Below are 18,287 nucleotides of genomic sequence, written 5' to 3'. Positions count from 1 at the left end.
CTCCGAGCCTAGTATACTAGCTAATTAGAAGCCGCTGACTAGAACCGCCTCCCGCCCTCTCAATCCACACCTACCGTACAGCTAGCTGCAGCGGGCCAAAGTAGTGTCGGCAGATCGCCAGGCACAGCCAGCCAGCAATTAGTCCAGCTGCATTCCTCCCTCCCTTCCTCTGAACCCAACACTCGGAGTTTCAACTCCCAAAACGCCATCTCCTATCTCTTCTCCCTCCCAAAACACACAAACAAAAAAATAAATTAAAAGAAATCCAACCCCTGGCACCCTCTCCCTCACAAACCCTCACCTCTACAGCACAGGAAACGAACGCTTCCTTGAATCCCCCCCACCCCTCTCCCACTGCGCCCAAACCCGCGCATTCACGTACATCACCGCCCCCCCAACGGCGTTAGCAAGCGTTAGAAAGCGTTAGAAAGCGCACAATATGAGCAGATAACCCCGCCTGCTCAGCTCGGCGGGGGGAGGAGACGGCTGGGAAGAATGGTGCGCTAGCGGTAGGGCGAGCAGTGTGCCGCTGATTTGTGGATGGATGGATGGATAGATGGATGAGATTTCCGGTGGGGGTGGGGAAAGCTCCAGATGTCTATGACGACGGGGGGAATAGTTAGCTTGGGGGTAGAGAGGGATAGAGTTCACGTTTCTGAAGAACACACGGCGACAAACGCGAAGATACCGAAAACCGGAGAACATGCTCGCTCACTACCGTCCTCCGCAAAGGGATATAAAGACCACCATGCCGGGGGTAAGCTTTCTCTTCTGCGATCGCAGCGATAGTGTGGAATGACTGTTGAAGTTGACAAAAAAGGGACTGAAAAATGACAAAAAACCAATATCGCGCTCCTAATTTAGTCGCTTGGGAAAACCTTGCGGTTTTATTTGGGGGTAAGGCCTCAGACCACATCTCGAGGACCGGAATCGAACCGACGTCGTCTAAGGGAGTAGTTGTTCGTCTGTGGAATCTTAGGCGCTATCTATTCTCTTATCGATCGGTTGATTGTTAGAAAACTACTGCAATTAAGAAATATATATACGCATTGGCCCCTAGCCCGAGACCAAGCGAAGGCGGGAGGTGGACGGGTCTGTGGGTGAGTATCGAGGCAAGACATTACATTGTGCAGCATATTTTACATAGGACGGTCTATCGGTATACACATACATCCCGTCCACAGCCCTCGAAGATGCAAATGCAACCTATAACAATGCACTAACGCCACGCTCAACAAAACCAAAACAGCCGCCGTCAATAAAAGCCAGTGCACTCCCAGCGATCAATCACCCTTCGCTGCACCAGGATCCTTATCGTCGCCATCATCGTCCTTGTCCTTCTTCTTAGCCACCTTCTTGCGCTGGTGCCTGAGAGCCCCTGCGACCGTCTCGTTCTTCTCCTCCTGCAGCTCGTCCCACTCGACGTCGTACTCGTTGGCGACGGCTTTGATCTCCTTGCGCAGCGCGTTGCCTTCTTCGATCAGCGACTCCCACCTGCGCAGGTCGAAGTCATGCTGCTGGTAGAGTTTGTGTTGGCGGCGAGAAATGGTGAAGTTCATCGCGGAGCGGTACGACACTTCGCGGTTGTGGTACAGGAACCAGACGTAGCCGCCGATAAGGGTGCTGAGACCGACCAGGTACTAGTACAACTGTCAGCGGAGGTCTGAATTAGGGAGAAGCGGGTAGACGTACAGTCACAGGCTCCATGACGTCCCAACCGAGGTCGGTCTCAAACGTCAGGCGGTAAACCACGTACCACCAGCCGCACAGGATGCCAAAGCCGCCCATGGCGACTCTCTGGGCTCCCTTGTGCGCAAGCTTATCGCACTCCTTCTTCACGGCTGCCATGTCGCTAATCTCCTTAGACATCTTCCTGAGCCTCATCCTCAGATAGTAGGTCCGCTCGTTGAAGCTAGGGACGCCCACGCGGATGTCGTTGGGCGCGCCTTCAATCTCAACAGCGAACTCTTGGCCCCTCGCCGCATCGCGTATGAAGTCGCCAATCTCGGTGCTGCTGGACCAGCGCACAAACTTCCGCTTGCCGTCTTTTGAGTGCGGCGCTTCCTGGCCTAGCCCTGAGTATGACTCCACACCGCCCTCGCCGGGCCCGCCGCGCAGCTCAGCAGCTTCGTCTGGCGTCTTCCTGTTCGCTATAGCGTTCAGCTTCCCCGTCTTCTGGGTCTTGCCGTCGAACCTGAACTCGTCCACTTTCTCGAAGTCCTCTTCGCCCTCTTTGTCTCCAACAGTCTCGCTTTCCTCGCTGACGGGCGTCTTCTCGGGCTTAGAAGGTTCGAGGTCATCTTGCACCGAGTCCTCGGCTCGGAAGTAGACGTTGGGTATGCGTTCGCGGCCATTGGAGTCCTTGATGGTGGGAAGCTCGGCTTGTACTAGGCGCTCGAGGTAGGAGAGGGGCTGCTGAGGGTGGACGAGGAGAGCGAGGGGCTCGAGATTCTTGCGGTCGTCATTTGTATCTTTCGTCGTTAATGGAAGGATGAGTTTGAGCATGCGCGACGGGGTAGTGAGAAGTTTTCCTGTAGAGTATCATATTAGTGATTGACCATTGGCCTTGCTGGGAGAGCCTTGGAGACTAAGGGAGACGTACCCTTTGTCATGGCGCTGGCACTTCGTTGCCGCGCCACAGGCGGCTTGTCACTCCCTTCTCTGTGCCATGGTGTGCGAAACTGCTTCCCCTTATCCTTTTCTAGCCTCCTCTTGAACTCGTCCTTCTCCTCTTGTGTGATGTCGTGATTAAGCTCCGCCGCCGGTCGGGCGTTCGAATTGTTGTAGTCTTTCGAGTTTGGCCCTTCAAGTCTCATGTGTCTTGTAATTGTGAAGCTTCTGAGCTGAATACTAGTAGGTCTCGGGCCATGCTGTATCCTGGAGAATGGACCCGAGCGAAAGGCAATTGGAGTGTGGAGAGGACGCGGATATGCTGAAACGCGTGTGAGAGGCGACGACGAACATATCCTGGGCTTCATAGTGTGTATGTACAGCAGAAGGGAAACGTGTGAGAATCAATTGAAGGATGAGCTCCCGTGGCTCAATAATAAGCTACAAGGAATTGTACGCTATTGAGACAGGACCTTGGAACCGGAGCTACGTCATCGTGTCTGTGCAACGTGTGGCTGGAAACGCCACAATACGTGGCGCGCGCCACACCCTAAGGAATCCGCGACTGTCGTCACACTTCCCAACGAATCTGGCCAAGGATAATTGCATTTTGCTTTTGAAGGAGTGATGAATAATATATACCGAGAATGTAAGTAAATAGGTCTCTGTACCCGCTTTTCATGCCCGTCCAAGGCCGCGTCGTTACCTCCAACATTTCTTCTTCCTCTACGGCTTCAGCAGCCGCTCGTCTTCACAGCACTAGTCGCGCAGACCTGTCCATCTGGAACAGAAGCAGTCTTGCTAGGCTCGCCACTAGTGACGCCCTTGTACAGCCAGCAGGCCGCGCTGTCAAGCAAACACGAGTTCTTGATGGTGGTTGTATCTATCACTCCCGTCAGCAATCATGCGGTCCGCCAATTCTATAGGGGTCCATACCTCCAAGATTTCCGTTGATGCCCGCCACCACATCAGCTCCGTCAGCCTTGATGTTGTCGAAAGTCGACTTCCTCGCATACTGCGTCCCGCAGTTGCCGCAGCTCCGATACACCTTGCCGACATCTTGAGCGAAGAAGTTCTTCACCGCCACGGTGCCTCCGCCGTTGTGCTGCAGCACCTTGTCGCTCGCCTTCCGGGCTCCTCCGCCGTTCACGTAGCTGGTCCCGGAACTCTGCTTGAACGTAGCGGCGTCCTCGCAGACGTCGGTCCACCAGACGTTGTTGAGCGTGCAGGTGCCCAGGCAGTGGACGCCCTCGCCGTTGTTGGGGCCGATGATGGCGTTGGAAAGAGTGGCGCCGGCTTGCAGGAGGAAGACTGCGTCGGCGTCGCCGCCTTCGGCTTGGTCATTGCAGGTGGATGCTGTGGCAGTGTTAGCATTGCAGGATCACTCGCGAATCTCATGGGAAGGGGTCATACGGTTGCGGTCCCATTGCATCATTCCTCCGTCGAATGATTGACCAGCCGCAATGGTCTTGACGGCGGCCAAGTTGGTGGTGCTGGAAGGCGTGGGGAAGGAGGTTTGGAGGTTTGTGTTGGTGGTAGCTGAGGCTGCAAGGCCTACCAAAGAAGCTACGAAAAGAGCTTGGGAATGCATGGCGAAGAGAGAGGCGATGATCCGAAGTGAACACTAGCAAGACGAGAAGCGTAACCTGACTGCAGTGAAGCATCATACCCAAGACTCCAGCACTCCTTTATACCTTGCCGGTCAACAATTGTCCTCCGCAGACATTGCTTCAATCAACAAGGATGGCGGACGCTGTACACCTCCCTGGAACGATTCCTCCACTCATCGTACCACGCAATCCTCCGAATAGACGCCATTGCATTTCGTTTAGCTAAATCTGCGCGCACAGGCGTCCGGGCGGGAAGCCACACGACGACTTTGAAACATCTCTGCAATATAGCGTCGGTATATCGTCGACCGTCGTCGGGGGCACGAAGATATCCAGGCCCTGAGAACGTGTCTAAAATCCGGGGAAGCTTGCAACCACGCTCAAAACGCCTTCACCATTGGAAGGAAAATATGGTTCAGGGTCAACACTAGTTTCCCCTCTTAGCTTGCACTCCGCAAGGGCAGGTTGAAAACGTCTCTTGGCACTATACCACCATGTATGCCAAGCAGTGGTAGGATGAGGAGAATAACGCCGCACTGACTCTTGGCAACGGAAAATCTCCACAAATGCTTGCTGAAGCAGGGCTGTTGAATTCTCCGCCAGTTGCCGACATGTGTACCACAGATTCGATATTAATGCAAGGAAAAATCCGGGGTAGAGCGATGTTGTACAGACGTCTCGCGAACATGCACAGGCGTTATTGCTGGAAATTTATCCGCGTTTAATAGAGTCTGGAGACACCTATAGGGTATGCGCTATCAAAGAAGTCAGTCTGCTCAACTGCACTTGTCCTGTGACTTCTCTCACCGATGGTAGACTAAGAGTGTCGGAGACATGCCCGCCCGCTCCATCCCATACTTGCCAGAAATGGTACTACATAGTCAAGCTCCTTCGCATTGCTTGAAGTGGTCCATCAGAGGCGGAAACGCCATGTACATCGCCTAATCCCCGTCGCGGTCAGTTTTCCGTAATCCTGTCCTCCGCCAGCTGGCACCCCTTCTGCATTTCCCTGGCTTTATTGACATCGCGTTGTCTATACTTGTCCATGAAGACACCAGGGACGTATTCAGACGGATCATTGTGCCACAAGATAGTATCAGCCTCCTGGCAGCGAAACGCCACGGCGACGCCATTCTTGCTCAACTCCCTCAGCCACTGCTCTCCGGGCATCCTGAAGGTCCTCGAAGTGCCAAACAGATGCGCTGTCCTCTCGTCCAGGATAATCTCTAGCTTCTTCAGATTGCGGAGTTTGAGCAATTGCAGGATGGCCATGTCGACGACGTCGAACCTACCTTGGCGTTGATTCTTGTACCAGAGGGTGATGCTGCTGAGGTAGGACTTGCGCTTGTCACTGAGGATTTCGAGAAAGATCATCGATTGGAGGGGATAATAGAATACGAACGAGGCTGTGGCGTAGTAGATACCCACTGCCTCCTCGTAGATCTGTTTGTTTGTCTCGAGTAGGGCAAGGGCTGAGTGGGGCGCTTCGCCGATGGGGCTTTTGCTGTCTTTGAGGTCGGCGCTCAAGGGAACACGGTCTGACGGGCTGACCGCGCCGTGACATCCTAACAGAAGCTGGTAGACCCGGTTACGTAGCTCGGCCGGCAGGTCAAGGAAGCGGAAGTGGGACGGCTGCAGCGGTGAACTGTCGGCTTTGGTGGATGAGTCGAGGAAGTTGCGAACGTCGGCATCGGTTTGCCCACGCTTACCGGCTGGTCCGCTCTGGGATGTTTTCACCTTCGCTTTACCTGCTGCGTGGCCCTTTCGAGGCTTCAGCTGGTGACTCGTGACTATGTTGGAACGCATCATGTCCCTGGCTACAACAGTCTCGAGAACTCCTCCGGGGATGGGGCCTGTCGTGCGCCGTCGGTAAGAATTATCGTGCCCTCCATGGGTTCTTGGGGTAAATGTGACCTTGGGGATATGAAGCTGACGAAGTTTCCGTATGCCACGTAGGCGCAGCACAAGCAGGTTCAGAGCGAAGCCGATATCCTGAGGGCGCATCCTCACTTCCTGGTATCCTTTGTCCCTTCGTGACGCTTCACACACCAGTAGCGCCTCATCCGCCCCAATTTCAAGTGCTTCGAGCCCTGTGCACTGTGCGAGATCGTCGGCAAGCATCGTATCCATGGCGTCCAGTGGACAATCAAAGTCGACGGATATCTTGCACAAAAGGCTCGCATCTTTCGGGTTTCGGAATACCAATGAGTGGAGTTGGTATTCATCCGCAAAGTGAAACATGTTCTCTCGGAGATGCATCTCCCACGCGTTGTTGCGAAGGGGTTCTGGAAGCACCATCAGGATGGAGTTTAATTTCTCTTTGGCAAGAAAAGACGCGTCCAGCGGGCTTGAGCGGACTACCTTGCTCCGGATAAGGTCCTGTTGTTCTTGGGTAAGGTCGTCCATGTTTGGAGGGTCGTATTTGAGGGTAGAGGTAGGGTCGGTGGCAGTCGGGGTGGCGAGGTTCGACGGCCGGTGAGCCATCGCGCGAGCATTTATTCTATGCTTTTAGTGATGCGAGTGCTTGGCAGCTACTGGGGTGGCGGACGCGACGAGACGCTGTGTACGGTGAATAGTCGGGAGCTCGAGTGAAAAGGTGAAAAGGTGAAAAGTGCCACGGACAAGGACTTTCCCTGGTGAAGAACAAGAAAGCCAGCGCCTTCACCGACGGGAAGGCGCGTTGGAGTGAGGAGGAGAAGGCAAGCGCGACGGAACCTCAGGCGCTGTGCCGTACCTGCCGACCCGATGCGGTCACACAGCAGACTCTGCCAAAGCAAAGACGCGCGGGAAAGGACATGTCTGCGCTTCAAACGTACACCGCCTGCTAACCTCAGATCACCCTCCGCAGGCCGCTGTCGTCGGTCCAACATGCGGATTCGTGTGCGTTTCTACAGCGCCCACGACTCACGATGCCACTCTGGTGTTGAGTTGACGCTCGCGACGACGTGTGGGCCAGCGAATCCGCGGCTTCGGAAGCAGACGACATGGGCCAACCATGAACCGGCCAGGCACCGGATGATATGCTCTCGTGCCGGCCTGCGCGAGGGGCTCTTGCAGCTGCCGCGGGTACAGGCAGAGATGACTGCTGCTTCCCCTGCGTACTGCGCTCGCCATTGCCGTCAGTTGACCGTCTTCTGCGTTTCATCAGCATCTCCATTCAGACTGTTCTGTTCGCTCCGCATTTAGCCATCCACGCTGCGTGGTACCAGCGCCGCAGCCTCCAACAGTTGACAAAATCGCATTTGCAATCGCCCGTCTCGTGTCGAACGCGCGCCGGACCATCAGCCGCGGTCCATCGACAGGATCCGAGATAACGCTGGAGGAGGCGAATCCCTCGCGGACGAGCTGCCGCATGTCGGCCGCCTCCGCCATTCCTCATCTTGCGCTACACGGGACGGGAAGCCGTGGCTCTCGTCCCGCACGCCAACAGAAGTAAACACAGATGGCGGCCTGAAGACCTAATGGCGAGCTGCAGCGCCCTCATCGCGCTTGACGGCGTTTCGCCCACCACGCCCCGCAGTCTGTCGCTGTCGGCCGTCCCCATCTCAAGCGCATCCTTCCGCGAACAAGGGATAACAGCCGAGCCGCCAAACGCATCGCGTGGTGTTCTGCGCGCCTTAGCCCAACTGGGCTGGCCCTTCGCATGGGTCATCACTGAAACAGCGCCGGGATTGGACGACCCCAAACGGCGAGGCCATAACTCTGAGGAATGCCAAGGTGCCCCGAGCAAACCCTTATCATCTTGGTGCGGGATGCCACAGATACAGCTTGACGTGCAGCATCCATCTTTAAATGGGCCCGCGCTCGCCGGCCTAGAGACTACGCAGATCGATCCTCACCCTGCTCCGACGCTTTTCGAAAGCAATATTCGCCTTGCATCGCTTTCCACATCGCATTGCTGGTTGAAGAGTGAAAATTTTGATCAAGATGGGGTGGATCCACGAAACCAACGTCAAGATCGCGAGGTCGCCCATTGGGAGGTACTTCCGTCTTGATGGCTGCGGCCATGTATGTTTCGACGTCTGCGCCCGCGATGCAATGGATTCTGACAAGACTACAGCCCAGAGCGCGCAAGGGAAGCTACTTCTTCACCGAGATCCGCGCCGGCCTTGCCACCTTCTTCGCCATGGCCTACATCATTGCAGTCAACGGTACGCGAGAGTTCAACAAGCCCAAGGAGCTGCGCTGACAGGACCCAGCGACCATCACATCGCAGTCCGGCGGGACGTGCGTCTGTCCCCCGGAAAGCATGTCCGATCTATGCGACACCAACGCCGAATATATGCTGTGCGTCCAAGGCGTCCAAAGGGACCTTGTGACAGCGACAGCTGCCATTTCCGCTTTGACTACCTTTTGCATGGGGCTTTTCGCCAATATGCCTTTGGGTGTGGCGCCGGGCATGGGACTCAATGCTTATTTCGCCTACACCGTCGTTGGTTATCACGGCTCCGGTACGTCAGGTCACAGTACCACGCCATTCCCGTTTTGGTGCCCCTAGCAAAAGTCGCCCGTGTGCCACTGGGGCTGCAGGTACCCGGAGGGCTTGGTGGTGGTGGTGCAATTCGCTCAATGTGGATATCAGACTGATTCGTTTTTAGGCATGGTACCTTACAAGGTGGCAGTCACAGCTGTCTTCGTGGAAGGGTTAGTCTTTGTTGGCCTGACCATCTTGGGAATTCGCCAGTGGCTAGCGAGGTAAGCACAAAGCCGTCGGTCTTAGCGGTCCCAGAACTAGTATTGCTGTCTTCGTGACAACAGTCTCTGGTCTGAGGTTGACCGTTGGTCCCCACTTGCAAACGGATGCGTGCTAACCCACCCTTCTAGAGCACTTCCCGCCAGCATCAAGCTTGCAACGGGAGTTGGTATCGGCTTGTATCTTACCATTATTGGACTCACGTATTCCGCTGGTATCGGTCTGATCACGGGAGCGCAAGCGACACCGCTCGAGCTTGCTGGATGCGAACAGCAGTACATGGACGAGGATGGCCTCTGCCCCAACAGCTACAAGATGAGGAACCCGACAATGTGGATCGGCATCTTCTGTGGCGGTTTCTTCACCGTCATGCTGATGATGTACCGCGTCAAGGGCGCCATCATTGCGGGCATCCTTTTAGTTTCCATCATCTCCTGGCCACGACCAACGCCTGTAACGTACTTTCCGCACACTGAGCTCGGCGACTCCGCTTTCGACTTCTTCAAGAAGGTGGTCACGTTCCACCCCATCGAAAAGGTTCTAGTGGCACAGCAGTGGGACGTGTCGGAGTACGGCGGGCAGTTTGGGCTAGCCTTCATCACTTTCCTTTATGTCGATATTCTTGACAGTAAGTCCTCCCTTCTTTTAAAGCCTGCATCGGTCTGACATGTGTAGCCACCGGTACTTTGTACTCCATGGCCCGCTTCGCTGGCGTCATCGACGAGCGCACTCAAGATTTCGAAGGCAGCTCCATTGCCTACATGGTCGACGCATTTGGCATCTCCATTGGTAGTCTCTTCGGGTCGCCACCCGTCACTGCCTACATCGAATCCGGTGCTGGTATCTCTGAAGGTGGAAAGACTGGCCTCACCGCGATAACCACTGGTCTCGCCTTCTTCATTGCCGTCTTCTTCGCTCCCATCTTCGCCTCCATTCCTCCTTGGGCAACGGGCTGCACGCTGGTCATTGTCGGTTCGCTCATGGCGACATCAGCCAAGGACATCAACTGGCGCTACATCGGTGATGCCATTCCGGCCTTCCTTACCATCGCCGTCATGCCCTTCACCTACTCCATCGCATACGGCCTCATTGCAGGCATTTGCTCGTACATGCTCATCAACACGCTTGTCTTCATTATCGAGAAGGCGTCCGGTGGCCGCATTGTACCTCCGAACAAGGAAGAGAAGGACCCGTGGACGTGGCGCATTCCTGGCGGCATCCTTCCGCCTTGGACGAAGAGGTTGGCAGCGGGCAAGAAGGACTTCTGGAAGAGCGATGACGAGGTGGATGGCGTGGTTGGCGAGGTGGCCGAGCGCAAGAGCGAGACCAGCGAGGCTGCTCCGGACATGGAGAAGCGGCCTGAGAAGGTCGCTTGAAGGGATTGAGCAGGACCCTGGGCGGAGCAGGTGAAAATGGTTGTTCGGTGTTACGTTACAATTGTGTATACAAAGGTTGGGTGAGGATAATGACGACTACGGTTTGGGGCAGCATGGTAATCGGCGGTCGGTCGCTCCGTCGACATGGTTTATTAGAATATACCCTCGCTCTTGAAATATGACTGGCAATCTCCAGGACTCGCGATCTTCCCCCGCCGTAGGCAATGTGACATCCGTTTTCTACTTAGTCTGTACGGCCCCGAGACAGGCTGCACAATCAGCACAAGCCATCAGCAGACCGGAGAGCATCTCGAAGTCGGCGCATCGGTGCAGCGAAGAGCCACTAGTCTCTCCATCAATGTACAAACACGTGGGATCCCGTTGATGCTCACCTGCAGCCGGCTGCAGATGGGATGGATGCCCACCGGCGACTCGGCGAAGATCGCCCCGCGCTGTCCCTCCGCTGCAGCAACGCGCATGCGATAGGCAATCCTACAACCACACGAGCTCAAACATCCCAGGACAATCAAACACGGCGCCGAAAAGTGTTTCGATCAGTGTACGAAACACGACTGGCAAGCGCGCTCATCGTCGGCCCTCGGAAGTCCAGGCCCATCGGACCGGCATCTCGAGGCGCCGACTCGCTTCCTTCCGAGGCTCACCCCTCCACGCTTGCTCACGCAAGATGATCCCACTGCGCGCACATGCAGGGCCCGGATCGTGGCGAAGGCTCGCGGTTCCGCACTACAATTGTACCTCCTCTTCCGCTTCCACGATCGTTACCTGAGGTTTTCTTCTCTCACGACGATTCAGCGATTGTGCAAAGGCAATTGAGTTCTTTGCTTAGACACTGCGCGCGGATACCTCCGGCATCGGCTTACAAAGAGTGCGGCCAGCAACATCTTTTTTTCTAAGCATTGGCAATCCGAGCGGATTCTACCCTTCCCGCGCCTGCACGCCATTCCGCGCACTCTCGAGCTCAGGCTTCATAAGAGGGAGGAGGAGCATACTGGACTGAGTCGAGCACAGCTGGAGGACGAGCTAGAGGCGCCACCATGCCCGCTGAAATCCACGAGATACCCGCCGTCGTCAACGGCAGCGCGACGAACGGCATCAACGGACACACGAACGGCCTCGTAGACCACACACCCGCACACCCAGCCTTCGACTCAATACCAGACGTCCTGCAAGCCTTCGGTGCGCCCTCCTCCCCAAGTCCCCCTCTCACAATACATCCACTAACCCGCAACCTCCTCCACAGCAAACGACGACTTCGTCATCGTGCTCGACTCGCCCTCGCGCGAAAACGAAGGCGACCTGATAATCGCCGCCTCAGCCCTAACCCCCGCCAAAGCCTCCTTCATGATCCGCCACTCGTCGGGCTACATGTGCGCGCCACTCCCCGCCTCGCGCGCCGCGCTGCTACACCTGCCGCAGATGGTGGCCGAGAACGCAGACCCGAACCAGACCGCGTACGCCGTCTCCATCGACGCCGTGCACCCGTCCGTCAGCACCGGCATCAGCGCGCACGACCGCAGCCTGACGTGCCGCATGCTGGCGGACCCCGGCGCGAAGGCGAGTCATTTTCGCAGGCCGGGGCATATACTGCCGCTGCAGGCGCGGGAGGGCGGCGTGCGCGTAAGGAGAGGGCATACTGAGGCCGCGGTGGATCTGTGCAGGTTGGCGGGGAAGCCGCCGGTGGGGGTTATTTGCGAACTTATTACGGATGGGGAGGAGGTGCCGGGGAAGGCGGAGAGGATTGGCGGCGGCATGATGAGGAGGGATGAGTGCCTTGCGTTCGGGAAGAAGTGGGGGATTCGGGTGTGCACGATTGAGGACTTGGTGACGTATATTGAGGAGAATGAGGGAGCGCTTGGGGTTGAGGGGAAGGATTATTGAAGTATGCATGGTAAGAATTGCATCTTGCGTGAGAAAAGAAGGATTAAACCCCTTCCTTCAGTATATAATCCAGTCAGATCGAGCATGGGGAGATGTTTTGGCATGCATCGGCGCGGTATAAACACTGTTCGGCGACATCACACCTTCCCACCTCACAATCACCGCGTCTGCATTCTCGTCTCCATCCTATCCAAATGCATTAGCTGAAGCTGCTGGCTTTTGGTCGCGCAAGCCGCATAATGTAATGTTTCTCGCTCTGCTCTGCTCATCTATACAGTACGCGTTCCTCGCATGCAAAGTAGATACCTGGTTTTTAAGCAACTTATCTTGGTGCTGTACTGTATACTGGCGAAAGCAACCCTCCCTTTGCTTGAGAAGTTCGGTGCGCTTTTTGCTTGATCGAAACCTTGGGACTTTCGGAATATCCTACGCAGCGCGTCCGTCCTCGCCTGATCCCGTGCTAGTGATCTGTCGGCCAATCAGCGCGTAGCGCTAAATCACACCGAAAACCCAGCCGACCTTTTACATTCTAACTCTCATCTCCCTATCGTTAACGGAGAAACATTCACCGCACAGTAAAATACTCACCTCCCGGTGGCTTAGATCTGTAGCAGCCTCGCCTGGAATTTCTGCACTTTCAAAATAGCCCTGTTGCCGCCCATGGGCTGTGCCGCAGCGCCAACGTGCAGAATTGTCGGCGTTGGCATCTGGTAGCGCCTAACACTTTCTTCCGGCAGGTCAACATGTCGCCGACTCTGCGACCTGTGGGCAACTGAAACGCAAAAGATTGCTTGACGCTGTGGAAGCAATTACGAGGCTGCTTCGTCGTTGCCGCTGATCTCTATATAGAGTCATGGCGAGCGCAAGCAGGGGCGTTTTGCAGTACGACTCTCGCCGGAATTCTTCTGAGCACGTAATGGCTGCGTTTCCTTCCTTTTCTTCAAATCATCGCTGGTGAAGGCGATTGAAGGCCAGTTCTGGTACGACGTTCGCCCGGGACAGTCCACAAGACAACAGGCTCATCGACCCTGCACTCTTCGACCGAAACGCAAGTTACCGACTCTCGCTTTATCTCCCTCAGAAGGTTCTACCGCTTCGTAGCGTGCGTCAACAAAGATGTCGACTCGGGCTCGGGTTGCCAAAGACCCTAGTACCCACCTGGAAGCCCTCCAGGAGGACGAGGCCCCACCGTCTTATCCCGCATCGCAGCAGGAAAAGTCCAAGCTCGATATTCCCCAGCGGCTCGAAAGACGCTTAGCGCGCCTTAATACCTCCGACAACCTGTTCAAGCGATGGGCGGTCGAGGGAATCAGCTGGACCGTTAGCGCGATATCCATGGGCGCCATAATCGCCATTCTCGTCTACATCAAGGATCAACGACTGTCGAAGTGGCCGCTAGGCCTTACGGCTATTACAGTCCTGTCAAAGCTTGCAGCAGCTACCTTGATCATCCCGACCTCAGAGGCGATCGGACAATTGAAATGGAATTGGTTCCACGGTACATCAAAGGAGATGTTTGACTTTGAGATATTCGACAAGGCATCACGGGGCCCCTGGGGCTCTGTAATGCTTCTATTGCGCACAAAGGGCAGGTCGCTAGCAGCGTTGGGGGCTATCCTGACCCTTCTGATGCTTGCTATCGACACCTTCTTCCAACAGGTTGTCGATCTGCCTGAGCGTTGGATCCTGCAGGGACCTAGCTCGATAACCAGGGTTGTCTGGTACCAGCCGCGCCTCACCAACTTATACAGAGCCGGAGTAAATATGGTGCAAGATGACCAAGACCTCTTGCCTATCACACAACAGTTCTTCTACGACAACGGTACCCACCCGATAGCCTCAGGCAATGGAAGCCGGGCAGATGTTCCCACGTCATGCCCTACGAGTAACTGCACCTGGCCACCGTACCAGACGCTCGGGATCTGCAGTGCCTGTGAAGATGTCTCCTCGATACTCACACACGCCTGCCTCGCGTCGACCATAGACTGGACAGCGAATCTTACCGGTACCGGGACGGAATCCACGTATCCCAACGGCACCATGTGTGGGTATTTTATCAACGCAACAAGCGACCATCTTGTTTTCATGTCAGGTTACAACACCGACTCCAATGTCCTATATGCAGGCGAAGCTCTGCTGATGCGCGCTTTGCCTCTGGTCACCAATCCCGATAAACGACCGTTGTTTGGCGGATCAATTCATTTCAAAAACATCCGCAATCCGATATCCGATTTTATCATTGTTAGCGCTCCCGGAGGACCTGAGAGTGTGTATCGGAATGAGACGCCTGTTGCGAAAGAATGCGTGGTTTCTTGGTGCGTGAAGACACTCAAATCATCTTACTTCTGGGGCAGCTACGAGGAAGAGGTCATTGACACCTTTTTGAACACTACTGCTCTCGGCGCTCCCTTTCCCTGGGTAACTTCCTTGTACGAAAGCCCCGAGCTACACGGAACCGATATAACTTACCTGGAGAATGTCACGATTGATGTGTCCTCGCTACATTATGGGACGTCTAATGAGAGTCATTCTCACGTCATCAGCCTTTTCGACGATTTCCTCCCATCATTCACAACGGTTGCGAATACTTCCGCCGAGCAACTCACAAGGTTCAGGTTCTATTCCGCGAAGAACTTCCGCCGCATACTGGACGTTAATCCATGGTTACCGCCCAACAACATCACGCATCATATGGAACGACTCGCTACGGCAATGACGAACGTCATCCGATCGTCTACAAGCAGCAACAAAGAAGTATTCGGCGACGCCTACGGGATCGAGGTCTATGTCAAAGTGCAGTGGGCTTGGCTTGCTTTCCCCCTAGCGCTACTCCTTCTCAGCGCCATCTTCCTTGTAGCGACTATGGTCAAGTCCGCTCGAGACAGGGGCGAAGTGGGCGTCTGGAAGACATCGGCTATGCCGACCCTCATTTATAGCCTTCCAAAAGATTTGCAGGGGACTTTCTCATCGAATACTTCAACGTGGACGACGGCAGGGCGAGCGGGCGCTCAGAAAACCCGGATCAAGCTACTGCCCAGCAAGGGATGGAGAGTCTCGGGACATCAGTCAGCCCCGACGACGCCTGTGCTGAGGACAAACCAGGCTCCGCCCGCTTGGATATAGGCTTCGGGGAAGGACGGGAGGAAGAAGCTTCGAAACGAACCGGCAACCACTAGAAGTGGGATCTCCTGTACAGAACCTTGTCTGCATACCATGTAGATAGCGTAATACATCATTTCATAACACTCGCCAGTCACAAAGGTGCGCCCTACTCCAGGAATGCTTAAAGACGCCCTCCCATCGCCTTCGTACGCCTTACTCCAAAACCTCCTTTCCTCGACAACTCTCCCGCTACCAATCATACGCCAATATGCCTCAAACGGCCTGCTCGCCTCATCCTCCAAATCCAACTTGTCGCCACTGTGGATATAGTAGCCTCTCGCGCTCTCGCACCGCTTCCCGTTCTACCTCACTCTCCGGTTTCTCCGTCTCTTCCTTGAGCTTTTCCAGTATCCTTTCGTGCTGTGCTTTGAATGCTCGCAACTTCCCTAGGGTCTCCCTATTCAGCGCCTGGAAGATCAAGTCCCACCTTTCCTGGCATCGTTTCCGCAACTGCTCCAGGCGTTCCAATATGATGTTGCATTGTTCGATGATGTCCATACCCTCCAGCGCACTGGTGTCGGCCGTTTCTGGTTGCGCTTCATCGCCCTTTTGAGATATCCCGAAATGCGCTTCGATGTTTTCCATGTGCCTGTGGATGCGCTCCAGTGTCCGGTACAGTCTCTTAGCGTTCTCTAACAACTCCGCCGCTTTGTCGTCCAGGAACACTGGTCCTTCGGGGCCTGGGTCGGGTGCCGCGCGCTTGATGTACCACGTCTTTTCGATGGCGCTCATGCAGGCCGGAAACTCGCCGTAGATGAGTGCTATCATGCTCCATACGTATAGTCGCACGCTATCGGGCATTTTCCCGCCGAAGTATGCATGCCCTGGATATCGGTCGACAGGCTCAGGGATGGGAAAACTGAGACTTAACTGCTCTGCATCTGTGAGCGATGGGGCTCCTGGCCTGGAAAGGCATTCGTGCTTGTGTGCTGGCCAGTCAAGTCTCTGGCATGAGCGCGAACAGTAGTGACGCATTCTGCAGCCGACGCAGCGCAGGAGTGGCGTGTTGTCTGCGCATTTTTCCTTACAGCAGGTGGTGCACCAGGGAAGGATGGGTGGCGTCGGCATGCTTGCACTATTGGTGGACGTACGCGCAGCCCTAGCTGTCCCTGAGATTTCGTGGACGACCCTTAATTAATAGCGGCGGCGAGTGTGACCTACGGGTTGCTTGCCGGTAGCAAACAACTTGCTGTTACGCCTTCTACCCGGAACCATTGTAACAATTAGCGTCAGACCAGGCACAATCCGCCAGTACTCAAGAGCGCCATGAGCAAGACCCAATAAGCACGAATACCGCGCTCACGACGCGAAAAGCTCTCATGCTCACTCTCCCCTCAACGCCCTCCACCACCTCGACTGCTGCCCAACCCTCCCCTGCTCCTCAACCAACCAGCCCCATTTCTTCAAAAACCACGGCTGAACCTCCCAGCTCCTGCGATCCCACGACTGCCCTTCCCACCCCGCTCTCGACCTCCAGCACACCATGCCGCCGCTGAAGATATCCGCCTTGAGCTCCCACCGATCGTACGCCGGCGGCTCGAGCGACGCAAGCATGACCGCGCGCTCTCGGAACCACGGAAATGGGAAGAAGTCGATGAATGGATGGTGCGGATAGCGCAGCTGAGCAGGGGTTGGGTACAGATCCGGCGGGATATTCTTCAGGGCTATGATGGCTGATGGTGTGAGGATAGGGTGGTGCCACGGAGAAGGGCAGGTGTGGCGGCAGGCTTCTTGGAATGTGAGACCGAGGGCGCGGCAGTTTTGGTAGCATACTTCCATCATGGCCTCGGCCCGTAGGAAAATGCCATCAGCAAGAGGGTCTGGAAGGAATGACGGGTCGCTGTGGAGTGAGAAGGATAGTGGGATCGTGAGGCGCCCGTTGCAGGTCCGTTCGAGCCACATGTCCGTTATCTCCGGGTTCCGGTTTAGCAGAGATGGTATGTCAAGTGAGACTCTGAAGGCAAGTGGTGGGAAGACGTCATCGTTGTGAGTCTGATGAGACTTCATGCTGGAGTTGGGAAGCTCTGTCGTAGCAGTCTCCTGCGACTCTTTCGATCTGAGCGCGCACAGACCGGCCAGGACGATGGCGCTCAAGTTGGGCTTTTCCCGTATGGCAAAGTCTATCAAGCCATCCGCACCCTCATCCTCGCCCACTTCAAGGATCCTCTTGAGCTCAGTAACGGCCTCGGTTTCTGAAGTCTCGGAATCAGTTGTTGTAGGAGAATTTAAGACTTGGGCTACTGCGTGCCGAGCGTGGACATTTTCGTCGTTGGGCGCGGATGAAGCATCATACGGAGCCGCCACCGTCTCCCGTATTGATGTCTCATCCTCGGCGCTCTGCTCGTCGGAAGCTGCGACCGCTTTCTCCAGGTGTGCTATTCGATCCCTGCGCCGCGCGCCTGCATGATATCAAGCATTAGCAATCAGCTCGAGCGCGACAAACTTCAACGCAACGCATCACACTCCTCTCCTCTCAGAGCCCAAGCATGGGGTCCGACATACGATAGGTGCGCTGCGCAGTACGGTTCTGAACGCGCCGTTTCTCAGTCATTTTCCTCTTGTATGGGGCTTTCCTATTGGCTAGCGCGGTAGCGTCCATTTTCATGACATGTGCTGTAGCCGAGGCTTTTGTCTGGCGAAAGTAAGCCAGCTGGAGAGTCGTATGCCATATGGCGGAGGAAGGGTCAATTGAATTGGGAGGATGATGGGATGAGGTGCTGGAGGTGTTCTACGGAGATAGTGGAGTTTGGCGAGTGTAAGCCATCCTGGACGCTTTGGGATTAGCTTCACGCTGGCTTACCTGCAGTGGACCGCACTTCTAACATCCTCGGAACAACAACGTCCTATTGAACCTAAATCGGAACTGTGTATAACTCCTTGACGACGATGCGCGGACCTAGCTTGAGCCGAGGGGACTGTCCTCCCAAGGCGAAAGCA

The 18,287-nt window shown here is 55.5% G+C and overlaps 8 protein-coding genes across 8 annotated transcripts; 3 read left to right on the top strand and 5 right to left on the bottom strand.

Annotated features, from left to right (window-relative positions):
• Positions 1-1,060: 1,060 nt before the first annotated feature.
• BU26DRAFT_485441 (uncharacterized protein) lies at positions 1,061-2,980 on the bottom strand (the record flags this gene model as incomplete). Its single annotated transcript, XM_033825880.1, has 3 exons — positions 1,061-1,640; positions 1,693-2,531; positions 2,603-2,980. Coding segments are annotated over 3 exons (1,574 nt in total), but the record flags the coding sequence as incomplete, so codon positions are not given.
• A 364-nt stretch (positions 2,981-3,344) lies between these two features.
• BU26DRAFT_505784 (polysaccharide lyase family 3 protein) lies at positions 3,345-4,201 on the bottom strand (the record flags this gene model as incomplete). Its single annotated transcript, XM_033826873.1, has 3 exons — positions 3,345-3,493; positions 3,547-3,966; positions 4,024-4,201. 3 exons carry the CDS (start codon positions 4,199-4,201, stop codon positions 3,345-3,347), a joined length of 747 nt encoding a protein of 248 aa, XP_033683023.1.
• Positions 4,202-5,177: 976 nt separating this feature from the next.
• BU26DRAFT_565437 (uncharacterized protein) lies at positions 5,178-6,704 on the bottom strand (the record flags this gene model as incomplete). The annotated part of the gene is made up of 1 exon (XM_033833397.1): positions 5,178-6,704. One exon carries the CDS (start codon positions 6,702-6,704, stop codon positions 5,178-5,180), a length of 1,527 nt encoding a protein of 508 aa, XP_033683022.1.
• Positions 6,705-7,841: 1,137 nt separating this feature from the next.
• Positions 7,842-10,486, top strand: BU26DRAFT_551430 (xanthine/uracil permease family protein-like protein). Its single transcript, XM_033832102.1, has 6 exons — positions 7,842-8,228; positions 8,281-8,371; positions 8,420-8,671; positions 8,819-8,915; positions 9,045-9,541; positions 9,589-10,486. The coding sequence occupies exons 1-6, from the start codon at positions 8,148-8,150 to the stop codon at positions 10,287-10,289; spliced, it is 1,719 nt and encodes a 572-aa protein (XP_033683021.1). The 5' UTR covers positions 7,842-8,147; the 3' UTR covers positions 10,290-10,486.
• Positions 10,487-11,161: 675 nt separating this feature from the next.
• Positions 11,162-12,310, top strand: BU26DRAFT_325663 (uncharacterized protein). Its single transcript, XM_033822122.1, has 2 exons — positions 11,162-11,486; positions 11,551-12,310. The coding sequence occupies exons 1-2, from the start codon at positions 11,345-11,347 to the stop codon at positions 12,186-12,188; spliced, it is 780 nt and encodes a 259-aa protein (XP_033683020.1). The 5' UTR covers positions 11,162-11,344; the 3' UTR covers positions 12,189-12,310.
• A 994-nt stretch (positions 12,311-13,304) lies between these two features.
• Positions 13,305-15,311, top strand: BU26DRAFT_428431 (uncharacterized protein; the record flags this gene model as incomplete). The annotated part of the gene is made up of 1 exon (XM_033823786.1): positions 13,305-15,311. The coding sequence occupies one exon, from the start codon at positions 13,305-13,307 to the stop codon at positions 15,309-15,311; it is 2,007 nt and encodes a 668-aa protein (XP_033683019.1).
• Positions 15,312-15,428: 117 nt separating this feature from the next.
• Positions 15,429-16,546, bottom strand: BU26DRAFT_325634 (uncharacterized protein). The gene has a single exon (XM_033822119.1). The coding sequence runs from the start codon at positions 16,416-16,418 to the stop codon at positions 15,582-15,584; it is 837 nt and encodes a 278-aa protein (XP_033683018.1). The 5' UTR covers positions 16,419-16,546; the 3' UTR covers positions 15,429-15,581.
• Positions 16,546-18,095, bottom strand: BU26DRAFT_325643 (uncharacterized protein). Its single transcript, XM_033822121.1, has 2 exons — positions 17,853-18,095; positions 16,546-17,749 (listed from the first exon to the last, which is right to left on the bottom strand). The coding sequence occupies exons 1-2, from the start codon at positions 17,953-17,955 to the stop codon at positions 16,674-16,676; spliced, it is 1,179 nt and encodes a 392-aa protein (XP_033683017.1). The 5' UTR covers positions 17,956-18,095; the 3' UTR covers positions 16,546-16,673.
• Positions 18,096-18,287: the final 192 nt, after the last annotated feature.

The sequence above is a fragment of the Trematosphaeria pertusa genome (genome assembly GCF_010094035.1).
Source record: "Trematosphaeria pertusa strain CBS 122368 unplaced genomic scaffold BU26scaffold_8, whole genome shotgun sequence".
NCBI classification, from domain to species: domain Eukaryota; kingdom Fungi; phylum Ascomycota; class Dothideomycetes; order Pleosporales; family Trematosphaeriaceae; genus Trematosphaeria; species Trematosphaeria pertusa.
Note: the sequence above shows the minus strand (reverse complement) of the source record. Positions and strands in the feature narration are given on the sequence as shown.

Bases quoted from the DNA above. Each gene is read 5' to 3' on its own strand.
- BU26DRAFT_551430 (XM_033832102.1), top strand. From the start codon at position 8,148: ATGGGGTGGATCCACGAAACCAACGTCAAGATCGCGAGGTCGCCCATT. The intron at 8,229-8,280 runs GTATGTTTCGAC...ACAAGACTACAG, and splicing joins GTCTTGATGGCTGCGGCCAT to CCCAGAGCGCGCAAGGGAAG. The intron at 8,372-8,419 runs GTACGCGAGAGT...GACAGGACCCAG, and splicing joins CTACATCATTGCAGTCAACG to CGACCATCACATCGCAGTCC.
- BU26DRAFT_325663 (XM_033822122.1), top strand. From the start codon at position 11,345: ATGCCCGCTGAAATCCACGAGATACCCGCCGTCGTCAACGGCAGCGCG. The intron at 11,487-11,550 runs GTGCGCCCTCCT...CCTCCTCCACAG, and splicing joins AGACGTCCTGCAAGCCTTCG to CAAACGACGACTTCGTCATC.
- BU26DRAFT_325634 (XM_033822119.1), bottom strand. From the start codon at position 16,418: ATGCCGACGCCACCCATCCTTCCCTGGTGCACCACCTGCTGTAAGGAA.
- BU26DRAFT_325643 (XM_033822121.1), bottom strand. From the start codon at position 17,955: ATGAAAATGGACGCTACCGCGCTAGCCAATAGGAAAGCCCCATACAAG. The intron at 17,750-17,852 runs GTATGTCGGACC...GATATCATGCAG, and splicing joins TACTGCGCAGCGCACCTATC to GCGCGCGGCGCAGGGATCGA.